General features: G+C 42.1%; 2 protein-coding genes across 2 annotated transcripts in view; one reads left to right on the forward strand and one right to left on the reverse strand.

Annotated features, from left to right (window-relative positions):
• Positions 1–169: 169 nt before the first annotated feature.
• tut7 (terminal uridylyl transferase 7) lies at positions 170–18,953 on the reverse strand. Its single transcript, XM_080739182.1, has 29 exons — positions 18,877–18,953; positions 17,001–17,432; positions 16,224–16,381; positions 16,021–16,137; positions 14,450–14,627; positions 13,225–13,313; positions 12,768–12,819; positions 12,423–12,492; positions 12,178–12,304; positions 11,881–12,000; positions 11,653–11,787; positions 10,669–10,846; positions 9,371–10,053; positions 8,660–8,810; positions 8,093–8,179; positions 7,201–7,301; positions 6,237–6,294; positions 5,902–6,005; positions 5,678–5,767; positions 5,153–5,266; positions 4,969–5,046; positions 4,040–4,217; positions 3,819–3,866; positions 3,260–3,351; positions 3,052–3,167; positions 2,753–2,928; positions 2,152–2,231; positions 1,575–1,638; positions 170–1,485 (listed from the first exon to the last, which is right to left on the reverse strand). The coding sequence occupies exons 2-29, from the start codon at positions 17,404–17,406 to the stop codon at positions 1,427–1,429; spliced, it is 3,909 nt and encodes a 1,302-aa protein (XP_080595308.1). The 5' UTR covers positions 17,407–17,432; positions 18,877–18,953; the 3' UTR covers positions 170–1,426.
• A 2,408-nt stretch (positions 18,954–21,361) lies between these two features.
• ccno (cyclin O) overlaps positions 21,362–21,401 on the forward strand; it is a gene marked incomplete at both ends in the record, with an annotated part of 2,518 nt that continues 2,478 nt past the window's right edge. Inside the window, one exon of the mRNA XM_080738689.1 lies at positions 21,362–21,401. This exon is cut by the window's right edge and continues 257 nt beyond it. Within this exon, the coding sequence (XP_080594815.1) occupies positions 21,362–21,401 (40 nt within the window).

The following is a 21,401-nucleotide window of genomic DNA, read 5'->3' on the forward strand; positions in this document are numbered from 1 at the left end:
AAAATACCTTCAGCCTATGTCACATATATGCCCCCCAAAACACACAATAGTTTGAATATGAATTATCGTTAAAATTCTAACAATGAAACACTGAAAATTCTAACAATGAAACACTATGGAATCAAGACAAGAAAAAAAGTCTCTTTTTTAAAATTTAATTGGATGAGCAGGTCTTTCAGACAGATTACTAGCAGCAACACATTCAATATAGTATGGAGCCTCACTGTGCAGCAAATTATCTGAGGCACCGTGGCAGCCACAAAACACCTGCCAAATGTATGTTCTTAATCGCCACAAAATTAATCCAAATTATCTTCAAATTTTGCTGTCAGCAGTGTTTGTAAGCTTTTTCGCAAACTGAAATACTTGATTAGTTGAAATGAAATAGTCAAATAGTTTTTTTTTATAACCAAATTGAGTGTACATTTGAAGGTAACACAAAGACCCAAGTTTAAACGTCTGTGTTTTTGTTGTACGAGTCAGTCATAGCAGCTCTAAGCATATACACAAACACACACCATGTTTCTTTTTTTTGTTGAAAGTTGGGTGCCGAGTAAAGTGGAGGTCCACCATTCTTGGACGGACACGCATACCACACACACACACACACACACACACACACACACACACACACACACACACACACACACACACACACACACACACACACACACACACACACACACACACACACACACACACACACACACACACACACACACACACACACACACACACACACACACACACACACACACACACACACACACACACACACACACACACACACACACACACTATAAAATCTACTTGTTTTAGGTTGCATGATCTCAAAAACATAAAAATACAACCCTGAAAGTACAATATATACAGGGCCAGTAGTACCCTGAAACACACAAACTACAGCTGATTTCCAGGCTGGAGAGAGACGGTCTATGGATGTCAGTGCACAGGACAATTAAAATGTAATTTAAATGAAATTCAATAAAAAAACAAACAAAAAAACTCCTGGCCATCAAAACTGGTAGGTAAACAAAGACATGAGGAGCATGCGTCATGGCTTGTCTGGTTAAAATAAAAATCAACGCTTAAAAAGACTCCTCTGAAGAGAAGTATCCGTTTAAAAAAATAATAAAAAATAAAAATAAAACAAAACATAAAAGGCCCTGCTTTGCTTCAAGTTAAGCCACTGGCAACCTGGCTTTGGCTTGTGTGGGTTCCACTTCCAGCTGGCCATGCAGTCCAATTTATATTCTAGGTTTTGGTTGGATTTAGTTGCCGTCTGGCCGATACAGACACTAGAATGAGGTGGTTCGATCATCTCTTCACGTGGCCATTTTTTCTAACTTCATACTCAACGGTGGGAAACCCCGACCGACTAGTATGAAGTAACTGAAAAATGGCCGCGGTGTGAATATGGTTTGGTTTATTCCACCGGGCTCTTCCTATGACTGGGGTGTCCCAAGTGTCGGCTGACCAGACTGACTGAAAAACAAAACAAAAAAAAACATAGGTCTGTTAGCACACTAGAATGCTTTCATGTTTTTTATGAGGACAGACAGAAAATTACGCACCTGCTTGTGGACTCAATATCACTGGTTGTCTTCGCTTCTTTTTGTCCTCCTGCAGAGGTACTCCCTATATAAAAAAAAAAAAACAATTAAAAAAGTTAAGAATGTGGCTAGACGTGATACAGGGATAAAGTGTCAGTACTGCCATCTACAGGTTGAAATGTTTACACTGCTACACTTTATTCCCATGCCTAAAAGACTACATCAGAATCTACTTGGATAGAAATTTTACAATTTCTGTGAAAGTATATTGGCCTGCAGTTAATCTAGACATGGACAGTTTGTCAAGGTAAGGTTGTCTGTATGCACTGATCATCTATGTTGACAACAAAACTTGAGTATAGCTGGAATGATTAATACAATATTAACATGGCAAGACAATTATTTGAGGTCGGCAGTTGCCTCGTGGTGAAGGCGCATACCAGGCTCTATCTAATGCCGGAGAGCGAGTCATGGGTTCAATTCCTGGGCCTTTGCTGCGTGTCACTTGCCATTTCCTGTCCCCCTCTATACTGTGCTATATAATTAAGGCAGAAAAGCCCAAACAATATAAAGAAAATAAATAAGTTTGATATCACACCTGTTTCTCCTTTTCTCTCAAGTTCTTCAGATGGTTTGATGAGGAGTTAGGAGAGGAGGAGAATGAGGAGTTGACATTTCCTAACAAACACAGGATAAACATAATTAAAAGAAACTCATTCACTGAAGTAAAACACCCTAATGGTGATTAGATACCGTCAGGTTGACAGAGTTCTAAATACGTTAAAGGGTCATGGTCAGAATTACAGTCGGTCATATATCCAAAACAAAGACACTTAGAAAGATTAGACTTAGTGCATTGGATTATTTGTACAAAATATGCAACCATTTGTTGTTGTTAAATCACACTGTTAACTCACATTTGATGCATTGGCTTAATCGTACAAGGTCACAAAAAAGAGCAACTAATTCCGCGACCCGGTTCCGGATAAGCGGTTAAAGATGGATGGATGGATGGAGGGAGGAAATGGCAAACTTGACAGTAAATTGAATGACTCTGCCAACACTGCAACTGAGTGCAATCTTTCTCTTTAGGGTATGCATTTGTGATTATGATTTGTTGAACCTTATGTTTTTCTTTTGGAAAGATACTGGAAAAATTTTTAAATAAAAAATACATCAACTTAAAAATGTTAATCAACCTGCAGGGCCTCTGTACTGCACGCAGTCCTTCTTAATGTGGGCATGAGACCCACACAGGAAACAGCAGCGCTTCTCATCCTGTCTCCTCCAGCGCTCGCCCTTCTGCGCCATCTGCTCTTTGGCTCCATCTGCAGACTCCAGCCTGTTGTTTTCCAAGTCCCTTCTCTGCCTGGACCTAGGCCAATGTTTTACACCAAACACAAGAGTTTACCCAAAACACCCAAAAGTGCTGATGTGGCATGTTTGCCCTTATATCATCATTGCAAATCATACAAACATTCACTTTGAAAATACCTACTTCTTACGCATGGGGCAGTCTTTCATGAAGTGACCGATCTTGCCACAGATTCGGCAGCAGCGGTCATTCGGGGCCAGCTCTCCTTCAGTGAGAACCTCAGGATCGAAGAAATACTCCTGGGATGAATATATAGAAATGTCAGTGACGCCGCTGTCCGCTGTTTTTTTTCCCTCTACATCAATGTCTAGTTTTTATGATAAATACCAACCATCTGACTAGAGTATTCAGGGGGATAGACTTTGACTGGCGTGCCAAACACCCTTCTGCCATTGATGAAAGCCTTCATGATGAAGTTGGTCACTGTTTTGATGAAAATAAGAAGAAAGCTTTGAGTAATCAGTAGGGATTGAATGTTAATGTTACGCAGGTCTAAGAAACTGGATTTCTGGGGGTGGAAGCCTTGAGCAAATAACAGTGAAAACATTCATTTCGTGAGTCAGTCTTGGAAGTGACAAATGTACTACTTGTGTAGTGCAGCCGGAGAGCACAGGTACAGAATTGTGACACCGATTTAGTATTACCCATGACAATGATGAAAGAAAAGTCGTGGACAAAACAATGACTATGTGCAAGCACAGTGCAACATGTATGGCTTGTGCAAGTGGCAACAGTTAACATTATGTTACATTATGCACAGTCAGCCGCAGCATCTACATGCATATTGGACCACCATTAACATGCCTCCAACACGACTAGTAAAACATTCTCGTAATCAGTGACAAAAATAACTTAATGACGTGGGATAGCAGGGAAAGAACAAATCATACTTCTTCTCGAAAGGCCAGCACCCAGATTGTGATTCAGGTCAAATGGATCTGTAGTGGGTACAGAAGAGAGAGATAAAAGCATTACATGTTGCCAGACAAGGCACAAATGGAATTCATAATAGACAATTAGTTTCAGCCAGGAAACTATGCCAACAATCATTTATCGATTCCTGGGTTTTATGTGTGAATAATGGAGACGTTGTGCTGCTACCCAGGCTGACCTTCAATGACAATGTACTTTGAGGTCCACTGCTTATTGAAGGTGGTGAGACAGGCTTTCTGTCGGGTGCACACGACATGCTCCTTGAAGTCAAAATCTTCAGTGTAGAAGCGGAGCATTCCGAGCCACAGCTCCCCCACCGATTCAGTGTTTGTTCCATACTGCGGCCACCGTTTAGGCTGTGGGCGGATGATGACAGAAAAAGGCCTAATTTATTATCTGTCGTGTGTACGTCAAAAACTGGTCTACAAAGCTACAGTAACAGATTGTGAGCTTGTAGATCAGCCATCTTTGGCTAACGACACGACACACAGCGATATAAAATGTTCAAGACAATATATTAGGCAGCCTGCAGCCAAATACAGACTCAATGCGACACTTCCGAGTGGGATCAATAAAATGTCTCTGTCTGTCTGCATCTATCTAGTAGTGTATTACGCTACCTACGTATACAGCTTGTTTACTTTGATACATGTTCTGCAACTAGAACAAATGTAGTACATCTTCTAAGGCAGTCTAGTTGCAGTAAAAAGTGAAAATGGCTGATCTACAAGCACCCAACGCCGTTGTGCTTGTTTATCTGCCATTTTCACTAGTTTTGCGACGACAGTCTTGTATTATATGGAGGGCTTTACTTTACGGAGAAAAATACATACAAACTTGATAAAGGAGGGCTTTCATTTATGAAGAAACATACACATTTGAAACTTGGAGATAAGAGGTTTCTGCCCGACAGTGAGGATATATTACATATACATAATACTGTATATACATTTTGCCTCACTCACAGAAGCCATTTCTATACTAGCCCGTAGCCACCAATTAAGCATGACCATTTCATTATATCTGAATTGAACAGAATCACACTTCTGTCAACTTCTAACTTTTTTTGCATGTTGGACATGCAGCACAATGAGGAAAGAAACCCACCAGTGCCTCCAAATCATCAAAGAAATAGACGTTCCAACCATCAACCATAACTTCTGGTTTCTTGCTTCCGTCATGAATCTGCAACAAACAAGACAAGTTCATTAGAGAAAGATCATTTTAACGGTGTTAAGTGCATCTATAGAGCCTAAAAAACACCTCATGTGCTCAGGTTTGGGTGTGTTACCTCCTGCAGTACAGGGATCACCGGTGGGTCTCTCTGCTGGAGGAAGAACAGGACCATGAGGGTGTAGGCGTAGGATGAGAGGCTGCCACGGGACGCATCGCCAATGTCACACATCTGGACAAATATCAGCCATAATTAGAGGTTTTACACACATCTGAGAACACAACATGAAGTGATTACAGTGATTCCAAACCTTTTTATTAATTACCCTAACTGTAATACTGCATTAGGTGCGATTTTTTGCCTCGCATCTCTGGGACGCCAAACAAACATTAATTAAACAAAGTGGACAAAAATGGAAACAAATCTGCTTCCATTTGTACACTCAAGAACCAAATGGACCCTTATGGATCTGTAACTTTAACTATCGCTCATTTACGTCACGTGGGGACTCCCTGTATCCATCAATCATTTAGCCTGGTACTCCCTGAAACCCCTCAAGTACCCGTGAGGGCAACGTGAAGAACCACTATGCTAGTGCACACAAGGATGTCTGTTGTTGCCGTGTGGGTGTAGCGCGCTAACCTTGGCAAACACCTTCATGACATAGCAGAGGAACTTCACTCTCTTGTCGATGGCGGCGTACGATGCCAACAGGTGTGTGTTGTGCAGGGCCTGAAAGCACACAATGTCACACAAATGTCAAGCGTCACGCAGGTATCCAGTGAGTGAATTAATGATGTGTGTTAAGCCTAGAAAATGATTTCAGAACATTAAAAAAAAGGAATTGTTTCTTCTGAGGTCCTTACCAGGGTGTTGTAGAGGCTGATGTCTCCTTCCAGCCCTGTGTGGACATGGAAGAACTTCACAATGGGCACCTTGGCTGTAGTGATTGGCAGGATGTTCCTCAAACCTGGGGGGAGTAGAGATGTAAGGAAGGGTGGAAATGGTACTACAATATAATTTTTTTTTATTGTATGGTGAACAAACAAATGCCTTATAAGTCTTTGGTTCCAATTCCATTCTTTCGTTTGATTCCAAGTCAAAGAATCAAGGTGAAAGAATAGAATTATTGAATTATTGAACATTCTCAATACACAACAGCACAGTGGCAAATATTAGAATACATTCAGCAGCATGTTACCTGGGTGTTTCTTCAGTAATCTCGCCAGGCTCTCAATGATTCCAATGCAGTCCAGACCCTAAAAAAAAAAGAAGAAAAAAAAAAAAAAAAGATTGAATTAAAATAAATAAATCATAGATGATACCAGCAATCAAATTCAAATCTCTTCATTACTATTATTAACAGCTGCTAGGGATACCAAAAACTGATGATATCAGGATAACAAGTCCATGATATGTATCACTATATTTAAAATAAAGAAATCAAAATATATGTTCCGAATGCAGAATAGGGACGCTATGGTTCATGTGATTAATGCTTGCTTCTCTGCTTGTGGGGGGCTTTGTGCCACTTTAGCTAGTGTCTCTTGGCTGGCAGCACTGTTTGCCTAAAGAGAAGTTGGCTAGTAAGATAAATGCTATGTGGCTCAGCCAACAACAACGGGTTAGACATTTAGGTAAATAACCAATCAGTGAGAGTCGCTTCTAATTAGAGGCAGGCTGTATCACTCACACTATGCTGCTAGTGTTCACACTAAACACATTTTTTTCCTTTCACGGTAAATCGTGTGAAGACATTCTATTCTTTGCACTAGGCTATTTTTGGGTTCCGCACCGTGTTCAAAGAATATGCACATGGGGATGTGCATATCCTATTTTTTTATTATTCAGATCCTGTCACAGGCCCACGATAACATTGAGAAGCCCACGATATTATTGAGATTATATTTAACAGTACATTTATTTTTTACCCAAACCACACAATATCCAGTTGTTTGAGTGTTGAATGGTTAATGGACCACAATAGAACAAAGCCTTTGGCTTTTGTGTCTCATCCATTTGGCATTTGTCAACTCGTTGTACTGTTGTACTTTAAGAAATTGTCAAAAAGAATCAATCAAAAAGGAATGACATTTCTACCCATCCTTTGTATACACGAGAGAAGCATGAATGGATGAAAGTAACACCAGTGATATACTACTTACATCTGAGGTGGCTTGTCCCTCCATCACCATGCAGATATCCAGGTCACTCTGTCTAAAGCCAAAGCCATTCTTAGATGACCCAAACAACCGCAGCCTCGCCCCTGTCCACAAGATGACACAAATACAACAACAAAAAGGTGAGGGCTGCTATTCATGAGTCAATTTCATTAAGCGTTCCCTGAAGCTTGGCCAATGTGACCCTGTGCGTACAACAAACTTTGAACGCTTTGTGCCAAGATGTAGGGCACGTTTCAAAGCACAAAGACAGATGTTGGAGCTTAGCTCCTTCCAGGAGCACCGCTCAAAAATATTCCTTGACCGGCTTACTTTCCCAGATGTAGATAATAACTGATACATAATAGAAGTGTGGTGGAATTCAGATCAATCAATAATCATGAGAAAATGAGGAGACAAGACAATTTATATTAGGTGGTGGTGTGGTCAAGTTTATATAACATGATATCATAGACAGAAGTACAATTAACACTCTGGGCAGTGGTAAAAGAGTTCTGCCAAGAAGAATGGTCAAACACTAGAGTTATACTGTGGCTTCAAGGCCTCTGGAACGAGCTGTACCATAACAAGATAGGCTTTACCAAAACAATAGTACTGAGGCCTACTAAAGACCTCTCGACTCCTAACTATCAAGTATTAGTATCATCATACAGACCTAGATATTAATATAATCAATGAATACATGATTTACTCTATAACGTCACACATAATCAATCATGATAAACTCTAATCTACTGCAGAAGACACTGTTCATCCTTCATAACAAGGACCTTTTTGACTGAAGTTAACCTCACCTCAGGATTAGTTTTTAATTTCATTCATACTATAAGTGGATGTAACATCTTGTTGAATGAGCATGGTGAATAGGGGCCTTTACCTGAAAACTGCCTTCTGACAAAGTTCTCCAGATCGCGAAGGATGTACTCTCTCACGTCTATTTCCAGGGTGTCAGGGGCAAAGTCCTCTAGGGGAACACAATGATCAACATTGAGACAAGACCAAACACTTATTTTTGGTCTCCTTTACGTGTAAAATGTCAGGTAAAACACATTTTGGTTTATAATAAAATAAAGCTTGGTAAGATTATGTTCACCGTTTAAAAAAAAGGCAATGAGATTTGTATGCCGTTTTCAAATAGCAGTTGGTCTGCTCAGTCCCTGTGCTTATAATATCCAATCGCTTTTGATAGATTCAAGTTCAAAGTTTTTGTTGAATGCATCGTGATCATGTACCAGTAACGTATGTAATGCAGGTGTTCAGCTTGACGTACAGTAGCAGGTTATCCAATAAATAGAAATAGAAGTCAAACACTGGATCATGCTCCCCTTAGTAGATTTAATACATTGCCACCAATTACCACTTGTGGGGGGATAATTTATTAAATCTATACAGTGTGCAGCCTCTGTTTTTTCTATATTAATATGTTATTCTGACACACTCTTACCGTAGCACTGCTCACACACAGCGTTGAGGGTTTTCAAGAACTGTGGTGTCATTGGAGGCAAGGGTTCCAGCTCCACTTTCTTGAAATCTTCTGGGCAGTCTTTCTTCAGATGGCCGTCATGTTTACACAAGCTGCACACAACCATGTGGGACTAGGAGAGAATAAAGCCAGATTTACTTAAACTGTACAACAGGCGTCTTCAACAGGGCGTCCGGGATCCCCAGGGGGTCCTCAGAGTTACTACAGGGGGTCCTCCAAATCTTTGTGTCATAGAAACTTTTTTATATTAACCACTTGAACCCCAGCGTATTCAGAGAACTTTAGCCAAAAATAGCAGATCTACAAGCTCCCAACGCCTCGCTATTTTCGGCAAAGAGCTTCGGTGTAAAGGGGAAAAAGAGCAGACCAAGTACAGAGGGAAAGGTCATGTTTATTAAGTATTGATGGTTCAAGTGGTTAAATATCTGAAAACAAATTGACAGGATTCCAAAATGCACTGATGATCATGCTGTCAATCAATTAAACTATATGGAATCCATGAACAGGGGGGTTGTGAAGGTCCCTGCTTCATCTCCCTCTCAGCTAAGGGATCCTTGGCCTGAAAACGTTGAAGACCCCTGCTGTACATGAAAGCGTCGCTGCCAATTAGTTGAACTGTATCTCTATTCATCTTCAAATGCACAAGCACTAGTAAACACAGGTCATATTTACCTTGCCTCGCGTAAACGCTTGCCTGGTGAACTCATAGCGCAGGCCGCTCGGTTTCTCATTCTTGACTTGGAGGCCCTCATCCTTATCCGCATGGCTCTCTACGGGTGGGTGTGACAGAATGATAGGAGCCAGCTCCTCCTCCTCATCCATGGAAGCAGGCATCTCCAGGTCAGGACCCTCTTCATCAGAGAGGAGCTCCTCCCCTGAAATCTCGTCCACTAGGAAGATCTCCTCGTCCTCCGTGGTGAGGCTGTCTAGATGCTGTCGGCAGAATTCAAGGTCCTCATCTTCTTCCTCCTCCTCCTCCACCTCCTCATCATCTTCAGAGAGGCTGTTTTTGCCAGAGTCCGCCTTTTCCTTTTCCCCATCGTCGTCCGAGTTGCACTCTTCATCCACCTCCTCCTCTTCAATAATACAGTCGGAGTCTTGAGGACCCTCTCCTTCAGTAGGTTTAATTGTGGGCGAGTTTGTGCCTGCCTGGTGGATGGTCTCCTCTCTCAATGTCTTAGCGTCTGCGCCCTCCTGGACGGGCCTTTGCGGTAGTTCCATCTTGTGGTTGGTAGCTGCCGTGTTGTGTGGCAGGGCAAAGTACTTGTATGTGGTTTTCAGGCAGTGCAGCAGATAGTCGAACATTTGCTGACTGTTTACTGTGCGAGCCACATTCCTCTTCACGGCAAACGGGTCTAAACGTAGACAGGCAGACAATGGATTTAAAAACATGTCAGAATTCAGCACACATGCAGGATTTCCCCTTTTAAATAGTCAGAGTAAGTATCTTTAAGAGAGTGTAATAAAGTAAAATAGCTCTATATACCGATATAATTCACATTCCGATATATAGGGATGTTAATCAACTCAGTATTTGCGAGTCGACGTGGCCAAAAATCGAATTGTGTCGAACAAATCGTGTTTTTGATGCACAGTTGAGACGAGGGCAAAATGCGCTGCTCGTCCCAAAACAAGTCTCACGGAAGCCTTCCTCTCGACAACAAGGCATAATATCTCTGGATAGCAGCTTGGCTGTCAAATCAGTGATCCTTTCTGCCGTGTATCACAATGTGGAGGTTTGGCGTGCCCTCTGCTCTAGGACCGTGTCCACGATATTTTTGTCTCCTATTTTTGAGTCTTGATGAGCCGAAAATGAGAGCTGAAAATCGGTAGCGGTATACAGGATAAAAAATTGGAAATTGGAACAAAATTACAAAATTGGAACTGGATCCTCACTGGAAGTTGTGATTGTGTGTTGAGACCATTTATTCACAGAAGCTCAAGGTTGACATCTTTATCAAGCTCTTTACCTTCCACAGCAATGCGTTTTTTTGGCCAGTCCTTTGCCTCGCGCGAGAGAACCACACTGGTGCGCACGCTCATCACATTGTCTGCCATGTTGTACTCCAACGAGTAGAAGCGAAGCATTTCTACCCACAGGAGGCCAACCTCTACAGTGCTGCAAGGCCTTTGGAACACCAGTGGCACCTGTTTTGGCAAGAGGACATACATACAGTCACACCGAGAATATAACAAATAGACCAGTGGCATTAAAGCAGCACAATGTAACTTTGTGGACACAATACTTGTGGAGCCTAAATAATGCAGTAATGAATTTGGGGAACTTTTAGCACCATCTGGGCTGGACAAGTACCACAAATGTTTTCATGGATAATGGTATTCATTCAAATCTCACTTGAATTTGGGCCAGCATTCATCATTCACTTCTGGTTTTTGCCTACCCGTCCACAAATAGATTGGTCCACCTGATCATTTTAAAACACTTCTTGATAATGGAATGGATGTCAATGCTACAGGCCTAAAATCATTGTTCATCTTGGACACTTTAAATGGTCAGTGTAATAGAAGGTGAATTAGGCAATCATATTTGTTCTTGGGAAGACAATCGTGGTTCAAGAACAGCTGTACAGCTGAATGGACACACTCAAAACTCATAGATGTGAAAGGTTGATTTAAAGGACAGTAGGTTAACAGTAATATTAGTTCCAGGAGACATTCACATAATGCCAACATAATTTTGTCCAAATTAAAAGCCAGGTATAACAAAAATACAATCAAAGATCTCTACCTACTGATATCCCTGGTGTAATCAATACATACTGTAGACTAGAACAGCAGAGAAAACCAGCACTCACTGCTTTCCTACCGGCCCAGGCCCAATTTGAAGGACCACCCAAATGTCTTTGCATCGTTTCTGCAATGCTGTTCTTTTAGATGCAACCAGATGTATCGGTAGGCAGGGATCTATAGATGTTTTGGCAGACAAAAATTACCTTTCCACTCTTATATGAATCCTCTACTGGCCGTGAATTTTCTTTGGATGTGGGGAAGTAAGTCCAGTGAACATATCCATCCACCAGGTGTGTGATATTGAAGTCAGACAGCTTGCTGAGAGAAAACTCCTTTATCTGAGGATAATGCAGTTTATGTTGTTTAACTCATGAATAATGTTATGATGGATTCATTTAACGCAACATAAGGGAGAAAACTTGCACACACACCTCGTTGTTCAAGTAAGTGGGCAGGAGTGGCTCTTTTCGCTGCTGCAAGAAGTAGATGACCATCAGGGCGAAGACATATGTTGGCAGACCACCTTCCTCTGCTCGGTCCACCTGACAGAGCTGAGACAACATTCACATCATGTTAAAACTTTTGACGTCTTTTCTGAAGAAAATGTGACATGTGATTGCAATGTGTAACTTCAGCCTACCTAGAAGGTGGTTACTTAGATGTGAAAATGAAAACATTGACAGGAGAATGTTCTGATCACAGCATTAACGGCTCTTTTAGAAACTCACCCGCGCCCAGTGTCTGAAGCCCATGACCAGTGGAAGGAGGAGAGGCTCCTGATTGGCTAAGGCAGTCAAGTAGGCAGTTGTGTGACAGGCGTTGTCATTTCCCGCACTTACTTTGCAGATCAGACCACTGTAGTAGGAACAACGACACGATCAGTTTCCCAAATTCTCCCATGGACGCAGTGCCAAGCCACAGGCAGAGATGAAATTAGCAGAGGTAGGTTCAAGAGCAAACAATGGAGACAAACCTCATTTTATCTTTGCAGATGACCACAGGCACCCTGGCATGAAAATCAGCCTCAAGGTCGACATAGACAGCTAAAAATAATAATAGGACATTTATAAAACATGCATCTTCTTCTTCTTCTTGTTGTTGCCTTTAAAGATGTTGTGTGTAAGTGTTTGTTGCTGCTGTTTAATGTTGTTTAAATGTATATGAGACAAAAGACAAGTTTCCACACTGTGGACATGAAACTAACTAACTATCTAGGAAAGCTTTGCCTCAGCTCAACAGGTATTTATTTTGTTCTGATAATTCTTAGCTGGCATAGCTGAGCAGCCAACTGAATATTTATTAGGGTAAAGTGACTCACGGCTCACAGAGAGACTCTCCTGGACCAGCAACAAGACGTCAGGCTGATGCATCTGTGAATACATTCCATTTCAACCTTTATGCAACATAAATACAACCCACAGTATGAATGTGGTGCTGTGGCAGGCCCAGTAGAGAAACCACTTTGACCACAGCCTCATTAAGTGGTATAAATAAGTCCTAACATGAACAAAGCAAGCAATGTCAAAGATAACTGAACATACCATGATTGATCTAGGGCTGCAACTGTCAATTATTCTATCAATTACTTTATTATTATCTTGTTTATTATGTAAAGAAAAACGTATATTAAAAAAAAGAAGCGCATAAGAAGCGCTACTTTTTAAAATGCATTTCTTCAAAGAATTTTATCCAAATGTATTTTTTATAAATTCGATTAAATAAATCAGTACGATTTACTGTTGCAGCCCTAATTGACCTGGCTCTGTACTACTCACGTGAAGGGGGTACTGAATGTCAATGTTGACATCTGAATCTTTAAAACCAAACTTGGTGCAGGATGACCCATAGAGCCGGAGATTTATTTCTGTAAATGGCAAAGAGCAAGAGAGATAGCGAGTGAGTGGCCAAGAGTGAGAGAGAGAAGAGCAAGAGAATGTTAAAATCTGAATATCTATTCAAAATAAATTAGCGAATAAATTACGCCAAGGCAGCTAATTCATTTGGGAATGAAGGAATGTCTTTGTAATCCACGCATCTCGACTCAAGAACCATTCGACGGACCGACTTCACACACGTCGCAGACGACCCGAGGGAGTGCCCGAAGGAGGAATGCCCCATGGTTCGAACTCCCGTTAGCTCTCAACAGCGTCGGCAGGTTAGCTACTCAACCAGCGTCGGCAGGTTGAGTAGTAACTCAGTAGTAACTTACCAGCGTTAGTTTTACCGAGGTTAGGGTATAGTTTTACTGAGGTTAGGTTTAGGTGGTCGGACCAAAGGGAGTTCGAACCAAGGACAGGTTACCCCCCCGGTGTCGAGTTGGTCGGTTGTCCAGAACCGCCAGAAAAGAGTAAAGACTGTCTGTGGCAAATTTCCCACATCTGCCATTTGATTAGTCTACTTTCCACAGTCAGTTTGCACTCTTCAGACATGATTCTACACAGACGTTCATCACTGCACAACTTTCCAGAACCATCATCCCACGACAAGCCCATATAATGATAGCTTGGCATTAGACAGACTGATAACGTTGATTCACTCACACGTTCCTCTAGTCTACGGTGTCAGTCTGGCCCATTGGGAGCGAGTATGAGAAATCACTAAGCACTAAGCAGCAGGGCTGTCTTGTCTGTGTAAAACAAGCAAATGCCAACTCGTTAAAGTTGCATTGCTGCTGGTAAACTATGCATGATGTCCGAAGACAATTTAAGATAATAATCATGCAGAGTGAAAATTGTACGCTGTTTTTATATATTCTATGCAAATTTAAAAAAAAGATTTGTTCAGAAAATGTCTCAAGTTAAAACATCGTTCGCATTACTACGTTTTGATAAATCAGTGCGAGCTTGTAAATCTGCCATTCTTGTCAAAATACTAGCTCCAGAATAGGAAGCTATAGGAAGCTATGGTTCAAGTGGTTCAAAAGTGATCAAATGAAAAATGGATAATGGCAAAGGACTGGAAAGGAAAATAGGCAATATAAATACTTTTTAGGCAGCTTACCAGGCATGACAGACTGGAGGAGCTCTTGCATGGTGGAGACGATGCACTGCCTCTTCTCTACATCCTGGTCACTCAGGCCGTGCTCCCTGGAGACGGTCTCTAAGGTAGCACTGACTGCACTTATCTGCTCCTGCCCGGGGGGCAGGATTTCAGTCAGCATTACCTGCTCTCGCCTCTCCTAGAACACACAAATACACACACACACAAATATAGTGTGAATTTGAAATCACATGCATGCACAACAACAAACAAATACTCAACATTGAGGTTTACAATTAAAGCTATGACATTGACTGTAGAGTCAGAAAGAATACTGTAGTAGTGGGATTGTGAATTTCAAACTCTGCAGTAAATGGTGCATTGTATTACATTCACCCAATCACAGACACACATTCATACACCAACGGCAGAGGAAGCATGCAACCTGCTCATCGGGAGCAATTAGGGGTTCAGCGTCTTGCTCAAGGACTAGGGTTGGAGGCGGTAACCGCCGTACCGCCGTATACCGAGGTCTACCGCGGTGTCATTCTGCTTACCGCGGTAAAAAGACAAAAAAAAAGGTCTATTTTTTTTTTTATTGGAAAACAAGCGAGTTTTAAAACGGGGGAGAAGCGAGGACCGCATGCGCTCCATGCCGCTCTGCTCTGGGCCGTGTACCACACGTTGGAAGCCACATACGTCACTCACACACAGACCTGCACAGTACACACAGTGCACGCAGGGCAGTAGAGTACGGAGCACAACTCTATGACGGAGCAGCATAAACTTTCTCTGTAATCCACTCGACACAAGGATGTTAATACATACCTTGTGTTGTGGCATATCTTTTTTTTATTCATACGGATTACTGGCAGAGCGCGGGCCGCGTGGACTAAAACCGAAAATGAAACTATTTTACTTTCTCCACCGCGTCGCACGTTGTGCTCCGTCCAGCGGCGCGTCGGCGATTTTATAACCTTTTCTGTCAAGTCTTGTAACTAAAACCTGTATATAGCAGCACTCAATCACTGCGATTTGAGAGTTGAGATGTGACGTGAGTTTACAGAATCACTGTACACGATCTGACTACCCTTCCTCTTCTGGTTTGTTCACACAGCTGTTTGTGTCTGAAAAGCCCAAGTAGCTAGCCTACGTTACTATGGTAACCCGACAGTGCAGATCTAAAAGCTCAGAACGCATCGCGGATGCGATGTGTTGTGAGCTTAGATCTGCTCCTTTGAAAGCCAGACCCGCTGTGCTGTACGGAGAAGTATAACTCGGGCAGTCAGGCTGTGTCGCCTCTCCACTGTGGAGAGGCGACTTTTGGGAAGATGATTGCAATATTTTGGATTATCGCCGAACCTTAATTAATAGATACGGGGGTGCGGTAATTACCGCAGTACCGGCGGTAAATGGGAAGACGGTAATCGCGGTAACAAAATGTCCATACCGCCCCAGGCCTATCAAGGACACTTCGACACAAACTCTGGGGGAGCCCGGAATCGAACTGGGAACCTTTCGGTTGCCAAGCAGCCACTCTACCCCTGAGCCACTGCTGCCAAGTCACAGGTAACATAACATAAACATCTCACCCTTGCCCTCCTCTTGTGCCACTTGTCCTTGACGTGGCGCTGGGCGTAAGGGATGGAGTCCAGCAGCATGTCACATAAACAGCAGGTGTACACGGCACTGGGTCTGCTGCGGGCACGCTGAAGTGATGAGAGAGAGGAGAATGCGTCCTGTATACTTAACCCATTTAGACCTGGAAAACCCAGTCGTTGTTATACGCGCTTACCTTTTTGAGGCGAAAGATTTCATCTCGGATGAGCTGCTCCTCTGCCTGCCGCAGGGCCAAGAGTTCTTTGGCCGAGAGCTGTGATTCGTCGATCACTGGACCCCTGTCTTCATCCCCAAAAGCCCTCCTTCGGTCTCCTCGGTTCCTTCGTCTTCCTCCTGGAGGGGCAAGAACAATGAGATTTGGCCCGTTTTCATGGAAGAAGCATTGTAAAAAATATAAATCTAAATCCTTATCACATGCAGACTGTGGATCAACATAATATTAAAGTAATTAAATAGCATCAGTGCTCACTAGTGCTGTCACGATTACAGATTTAAAAAGACGACCAATTGTCACACCAATAACTGCAATTAACAATTTAGTTGTGTTTTTAGCATTGAACATTGGAACACAAGAATACATTTCCGTTTGACTTTTAGGCTTCGTAATCAGAAATTGCACACAGGGAAGACATGTCAAATAATTGAAATATACAAAGATTACTACAGACATTTATGAATTTATACCAAAAAAGGAAACGGCGCAAACAGCTAATCTACAAGCTTACAACTCATCATTGTACAGTAGATCTGCGATATCTGCTTTTTTTAATTTATGAACGATTATATGACGAAATAATTATGATCATCTCAAATAATCGCAGTTAGTCGATCATGTAATAATTGTGAAAGACCAAGAGCTCAGTGATAAAAGGTGCAACTTCGTGCAAGTACAGTTGCTGTGTTTCATTTCCCCAAAGTGTCCCCCATTCTTTCCCTCTGTTGATTCCCTTACCTGAGCTGTGAGCATTGCCATCAGCAAAGTCTCTCTTTCCCTGTTCTCGGTCCTCCCTCGGGTCCTCTCCCAGAGAGTTCTTCTTCCAGTGCTGCTGCGAACGCTCTCTCCAGTTCTCCTCTCGGTTGTTCTCGGCAACAGGGAACCGCTGGAAGCCATCCCTCTGCAGGGGACTATGTCCACCCCTGAACCCCCCAGGAGAGCTACTCAGAGGGCCAAGGCCCCCCTTCTTGGGACTGGCGTGATATGGCCTGCCCTGGTTCCTCTTGCTTTGGTGACTTCCCTCGTTTTTGGGGCTGAATCCCTGTCCCTGGTCATTGATCCTCCAGCTATCTGCATCGTCTGCCACAATACCCCTCACCCGACCTCCAACCTTGGCATAGCGAGGCCTTCCTGACTCTTCCATGGTGGGCTACTGGGCTTATACTAAAACTGTGGGATGAAGTGAGTCATGCACATTCATTGTATAATTGTACCACTGTACCATTTTTCAAAATGTATTCAATCAATCAATGTTCATCTACCAATGGGTAATTCATAGGGGTGGAAATATAGTAGTAACTGAATCAATCTACTAGATCGATACAGCAAAATATCGTACCGTTTGGCTTTGTATCGTATCGCATAGTTTTGCAATGCAAATAATCTCTATCGAATCGTTTTGCAATGCAAATAATCGGTATCGAATCGTTTTGCAATGCAAATAATCGATTGTATGGATACTAAGTAATTGTGCCTTTAGCAATTTTAAGAACATTTTAAAAGAGGGATCTAATTACTTTCACATTCCATATAGCTACTCTTGGTCTATCGATAAATGTGTGTACTAATTTCTGTGTTCATGTCAAGGTGCGGGTTTGTCCATGTGTTGAAATATAATGTCCATGTATTTGCTAAAGAATTACAGTGTTGAATGTATCATGTATCGCATTGCTATTAAAATGTATTGTTACATACACCCCTAGTAATTTATAGCATTGAGCAATATAATTTTACACATCAGAAACCTGCTGGCTCAAATGTTGGCTCAAAGTCTGCCAAGATCATCTCTTCCTAGACTGACAACAACGTATGTGTTGGGTGGCACCTAATGACACAAACTTTTATGAGGGACAATATCTGTGGTTTCGTTTTCCAGAAGATGGAACCTTCTACCAATTTGCTGTCTTTCAATGTTATATGAGATACTTAAAGTGTGGTTCCTGTGGAAAATAAGCCTCGGCTTTCTAGGATCTCCTTTTAATTGACCTTGTACCAGTGATTTGTACTGTCATGAAACTGTATTTTTTTTCTATTGCAAACTTCTAATAAATTAATCAATCAATGCTGTTGTTCACATAGTCAAAACAGAAAGGAAATAGAAAGTAGTTAAGTATGTCAATCAAACCCAGCTGTATGATTTCTCAAACTCCTGAAAAGCTACTAACAACTGTGAGGCTATGTGTTGATTTTTACTCACTAAAAAAGACCAGTTCTTTGCAACACCTGCTATTGTAATGGCATGTATCAAATTGACTAAAATACATTCATTTAATTGACAGTATAGAACGAGTGGGAAGACTAGTTGACTAACCGTAGCGTGCTAAAAGTGCTTTTAACGCCAATTCCATTTACTAGCCAGTGACAGCTAATCGTTGAAGGGCTGCTATCAGGCTCTACTCGATAAGATAAGATATTAACGTTAGCATTACTCATAATTATTATGATAACAATGTAAGTTAGGCCCAGTTAGCCAGCTAGCAGCGAGCGAGCTCAGCTAGCCAATTGTTAGCTTACGTCAGAAATCAAATCTCCTTTCTCTCATCATAAACAGAAGGGGGGAAAACGACCCATAAAAATAACTTTGAAGTTAAGAGAAATAAGCTCAATCAAATACCTGGTGTCTTTATATGGACGACATAGTGGCACGTCAACAAGCTGCAGGCTCTCTGTGTGTATGTGATGATGTTTGTTACTTGAGTTGTGGAGGAGGAGGGGCCACTGTTCTGTTTTAAGGCCTGCTAGTGACGTCACCCCAAGCTATATCTAAAAGTATCAAGTAAGACATATTTAATAACAATACACTTCCGGTAAAGACTTCAGAGTAAAGTGTAAGATATTATGAATAGCTCTCCAAGAAGTTGGGTGACACAGCTTTTCCCCCCCTCCAGGCAATGGCATGTGCACACATAGACTTCAAAAAGGGGGCTTGCCTTGAGCCCCTGCCCTTTTACCCGTCTGTAAAAAGTGCCCTCTCCAGACCATGAATGCAGTTTTTACTATGTTGAAATAAATGCAAATGCCCTCTTTCCATGCCATACCTGAAGGGAGCTTTCAAGAAAATTGCCTTGTCAAAACTCTCCTGAACTTGAATGCAACATCTATGTTGAAAGAATTGCCCTTAGAAATCCATGCTGTACAGTACGCCACATCTCCAGTTTCACTTGATTATGCTTAGTTCAGTGTGGTATAAGTAGAAGTACAGAAAATAGCAGACCTCCAAGCTCACAACGCGTTGCACTGCGACGCGTTGTGAGCTTGGAGGTCTGCTATTTTTTTATATTTTAACCAAAAGGCTGCTTTAGAAATGTCAGCCCCTGCCTCTCTAACATTCTCTGCACGTCCCTGCCCCCCTCCCTTGCGATTGCAAAGAGCATCCCTATTCTAGGCATGTCATAATAATGTGTGTTAGGCCTGGGGTGTGGGGTCAGCAACCTTTTTGACATAAAGTGCCATGTTTTTATTTTCTTGATAGTCAGTGTGCCATATCATGGGGGTCCCCAGTTCAAATATGAATATTTTTGGAGGGGTTCCCGATTCAAATATGATTATTTGGGGGATTCGCACATTTCGCAGCCAGAAAAGCTTGAGTTTTTACCAGCTCCAGAACTTTGTGGTTCAAATAGAGTCTATGTATTCCATTTTATGAATTTTAATGTTCTGTTCTTTTGAAGGTATCCACTCAAACTCCCCATCTTTTGGTTATCTTCATACAAAAGTTAATTTGTTTTATTATAGGCTTACTCCAACTTCCAATCGTTGATTGTTATAGCCAATACGTTTAGTAAAAACAAATCAGATAAAAGTGAGCTTTTACTTTGAAAGCGGAATCAACCCATTCCCAGTGGAACTGTAGTTTATTCTACATGACTTGACGCAGCTATCTGTCTGTCTGTCCCCGATTCCCCTGCTTGTTGGCTCCAGATCTGTCTCAGTTGTCTCTCTGTCCCCAACTCCCCCTAAACTGTTTGAGCCGAAGGCTCATGACAAGAATAGGCCTATATATAAATATGATCTGATCTATACATTTACTCAAGCACTATGCCATTTACAGTTTTGAGGCAGGCTACTTTTAATTTACTTGAGTATTTCCATTTGTTCAATACTTCTGCTGCATTATAGGCCTAACATTGTAGCCTACTTTTCCTCCAATATTATGAATGTATGGCTACTTGGGCTACTTCTTTAGTTACAAGCAGGGCAGGAATTTCAGGGAGGGAGGCCATGAAAGCCATGGCCGTCATTGCCCCTCAGTCTGGCCTTGTGCCCCTCAAAAAAATGGCATGCCCTTGAGGCCACAGTGGCCTTAATGCCCTAGCAGCCAACTGTAGCCTAGGCCTACTACTTTTTCCTCTGTCTGTTTTTCTTTCTTGTCATGTAGACACCAGAGTGACCAGACAGTGTCTTTTGTCCACATTTTTGTCACATCTGTTTCATCAACGCCCATAACCTAGGTGAGGTTGGCAAAAGGGCCTTTCTGTGTGGAGTTTGCATGTTCTTCATGTCTCCTATGGGCAGTGGTTCTCAACCTGTGGATCGGGACCCCCAGGGGGGTCCCCAGATGATTAACTTAATGTGCAACATTGTTTTCTCTCTCAACAGTGGTATCTGCACATATTTCTAAAGTGACAATTTAAGGACTTATGCTCAAAATGACAAATATTAGAGGCAGAAATAGAACCGTGTTATAGCCTACAAAATGTGTAATGCCTCAACTCGCTTGTCAGGGACAGGTGCTTGTGGGTTATAAATGAGAAAATGACTGCATCCTCCCATGATTTATAATTATTGCAAAATCACAGAACAAAGAACGACTTGAGTTAGTTACCCAATGCATCCTACAGCTTGGTTAGGCCTACTACCATAGCCTAATACTTAATTAAGGACTCTGTGTGTGTTGGGGGGGGGGGGTCTAAGAGCGGGGAAGTCCCCGGGAAAACAGACCGTGACTCACAACCACGGAACTCCCATATCGTCCAATGACGAGTGAGTGAGTGAGTGCTACAGAAGTGGTAGCCATCACAACCATAGGTCGAGCCCAGGATGCATCTGAATTTGACTAAATAGAAGAAAGCGCATCTCCCATGGAAGGAGACGCAGCGATGGAGGCGCTGGCGTCTGCGGTTCCACAACCTCAACTGC

Source organism: Nannobrachium achirus (assembly GCF_963921795.1).
Source record: "Nannobrachium achirus genome assembly, chromosome: 12".
Classification (NCBI taxonomy): Eukaryota; Metazoa; Chordata; class Actinopteri; order Myctophiformes; family Myctophidae; genus Nannobrachium; species Nannobrachium achirus.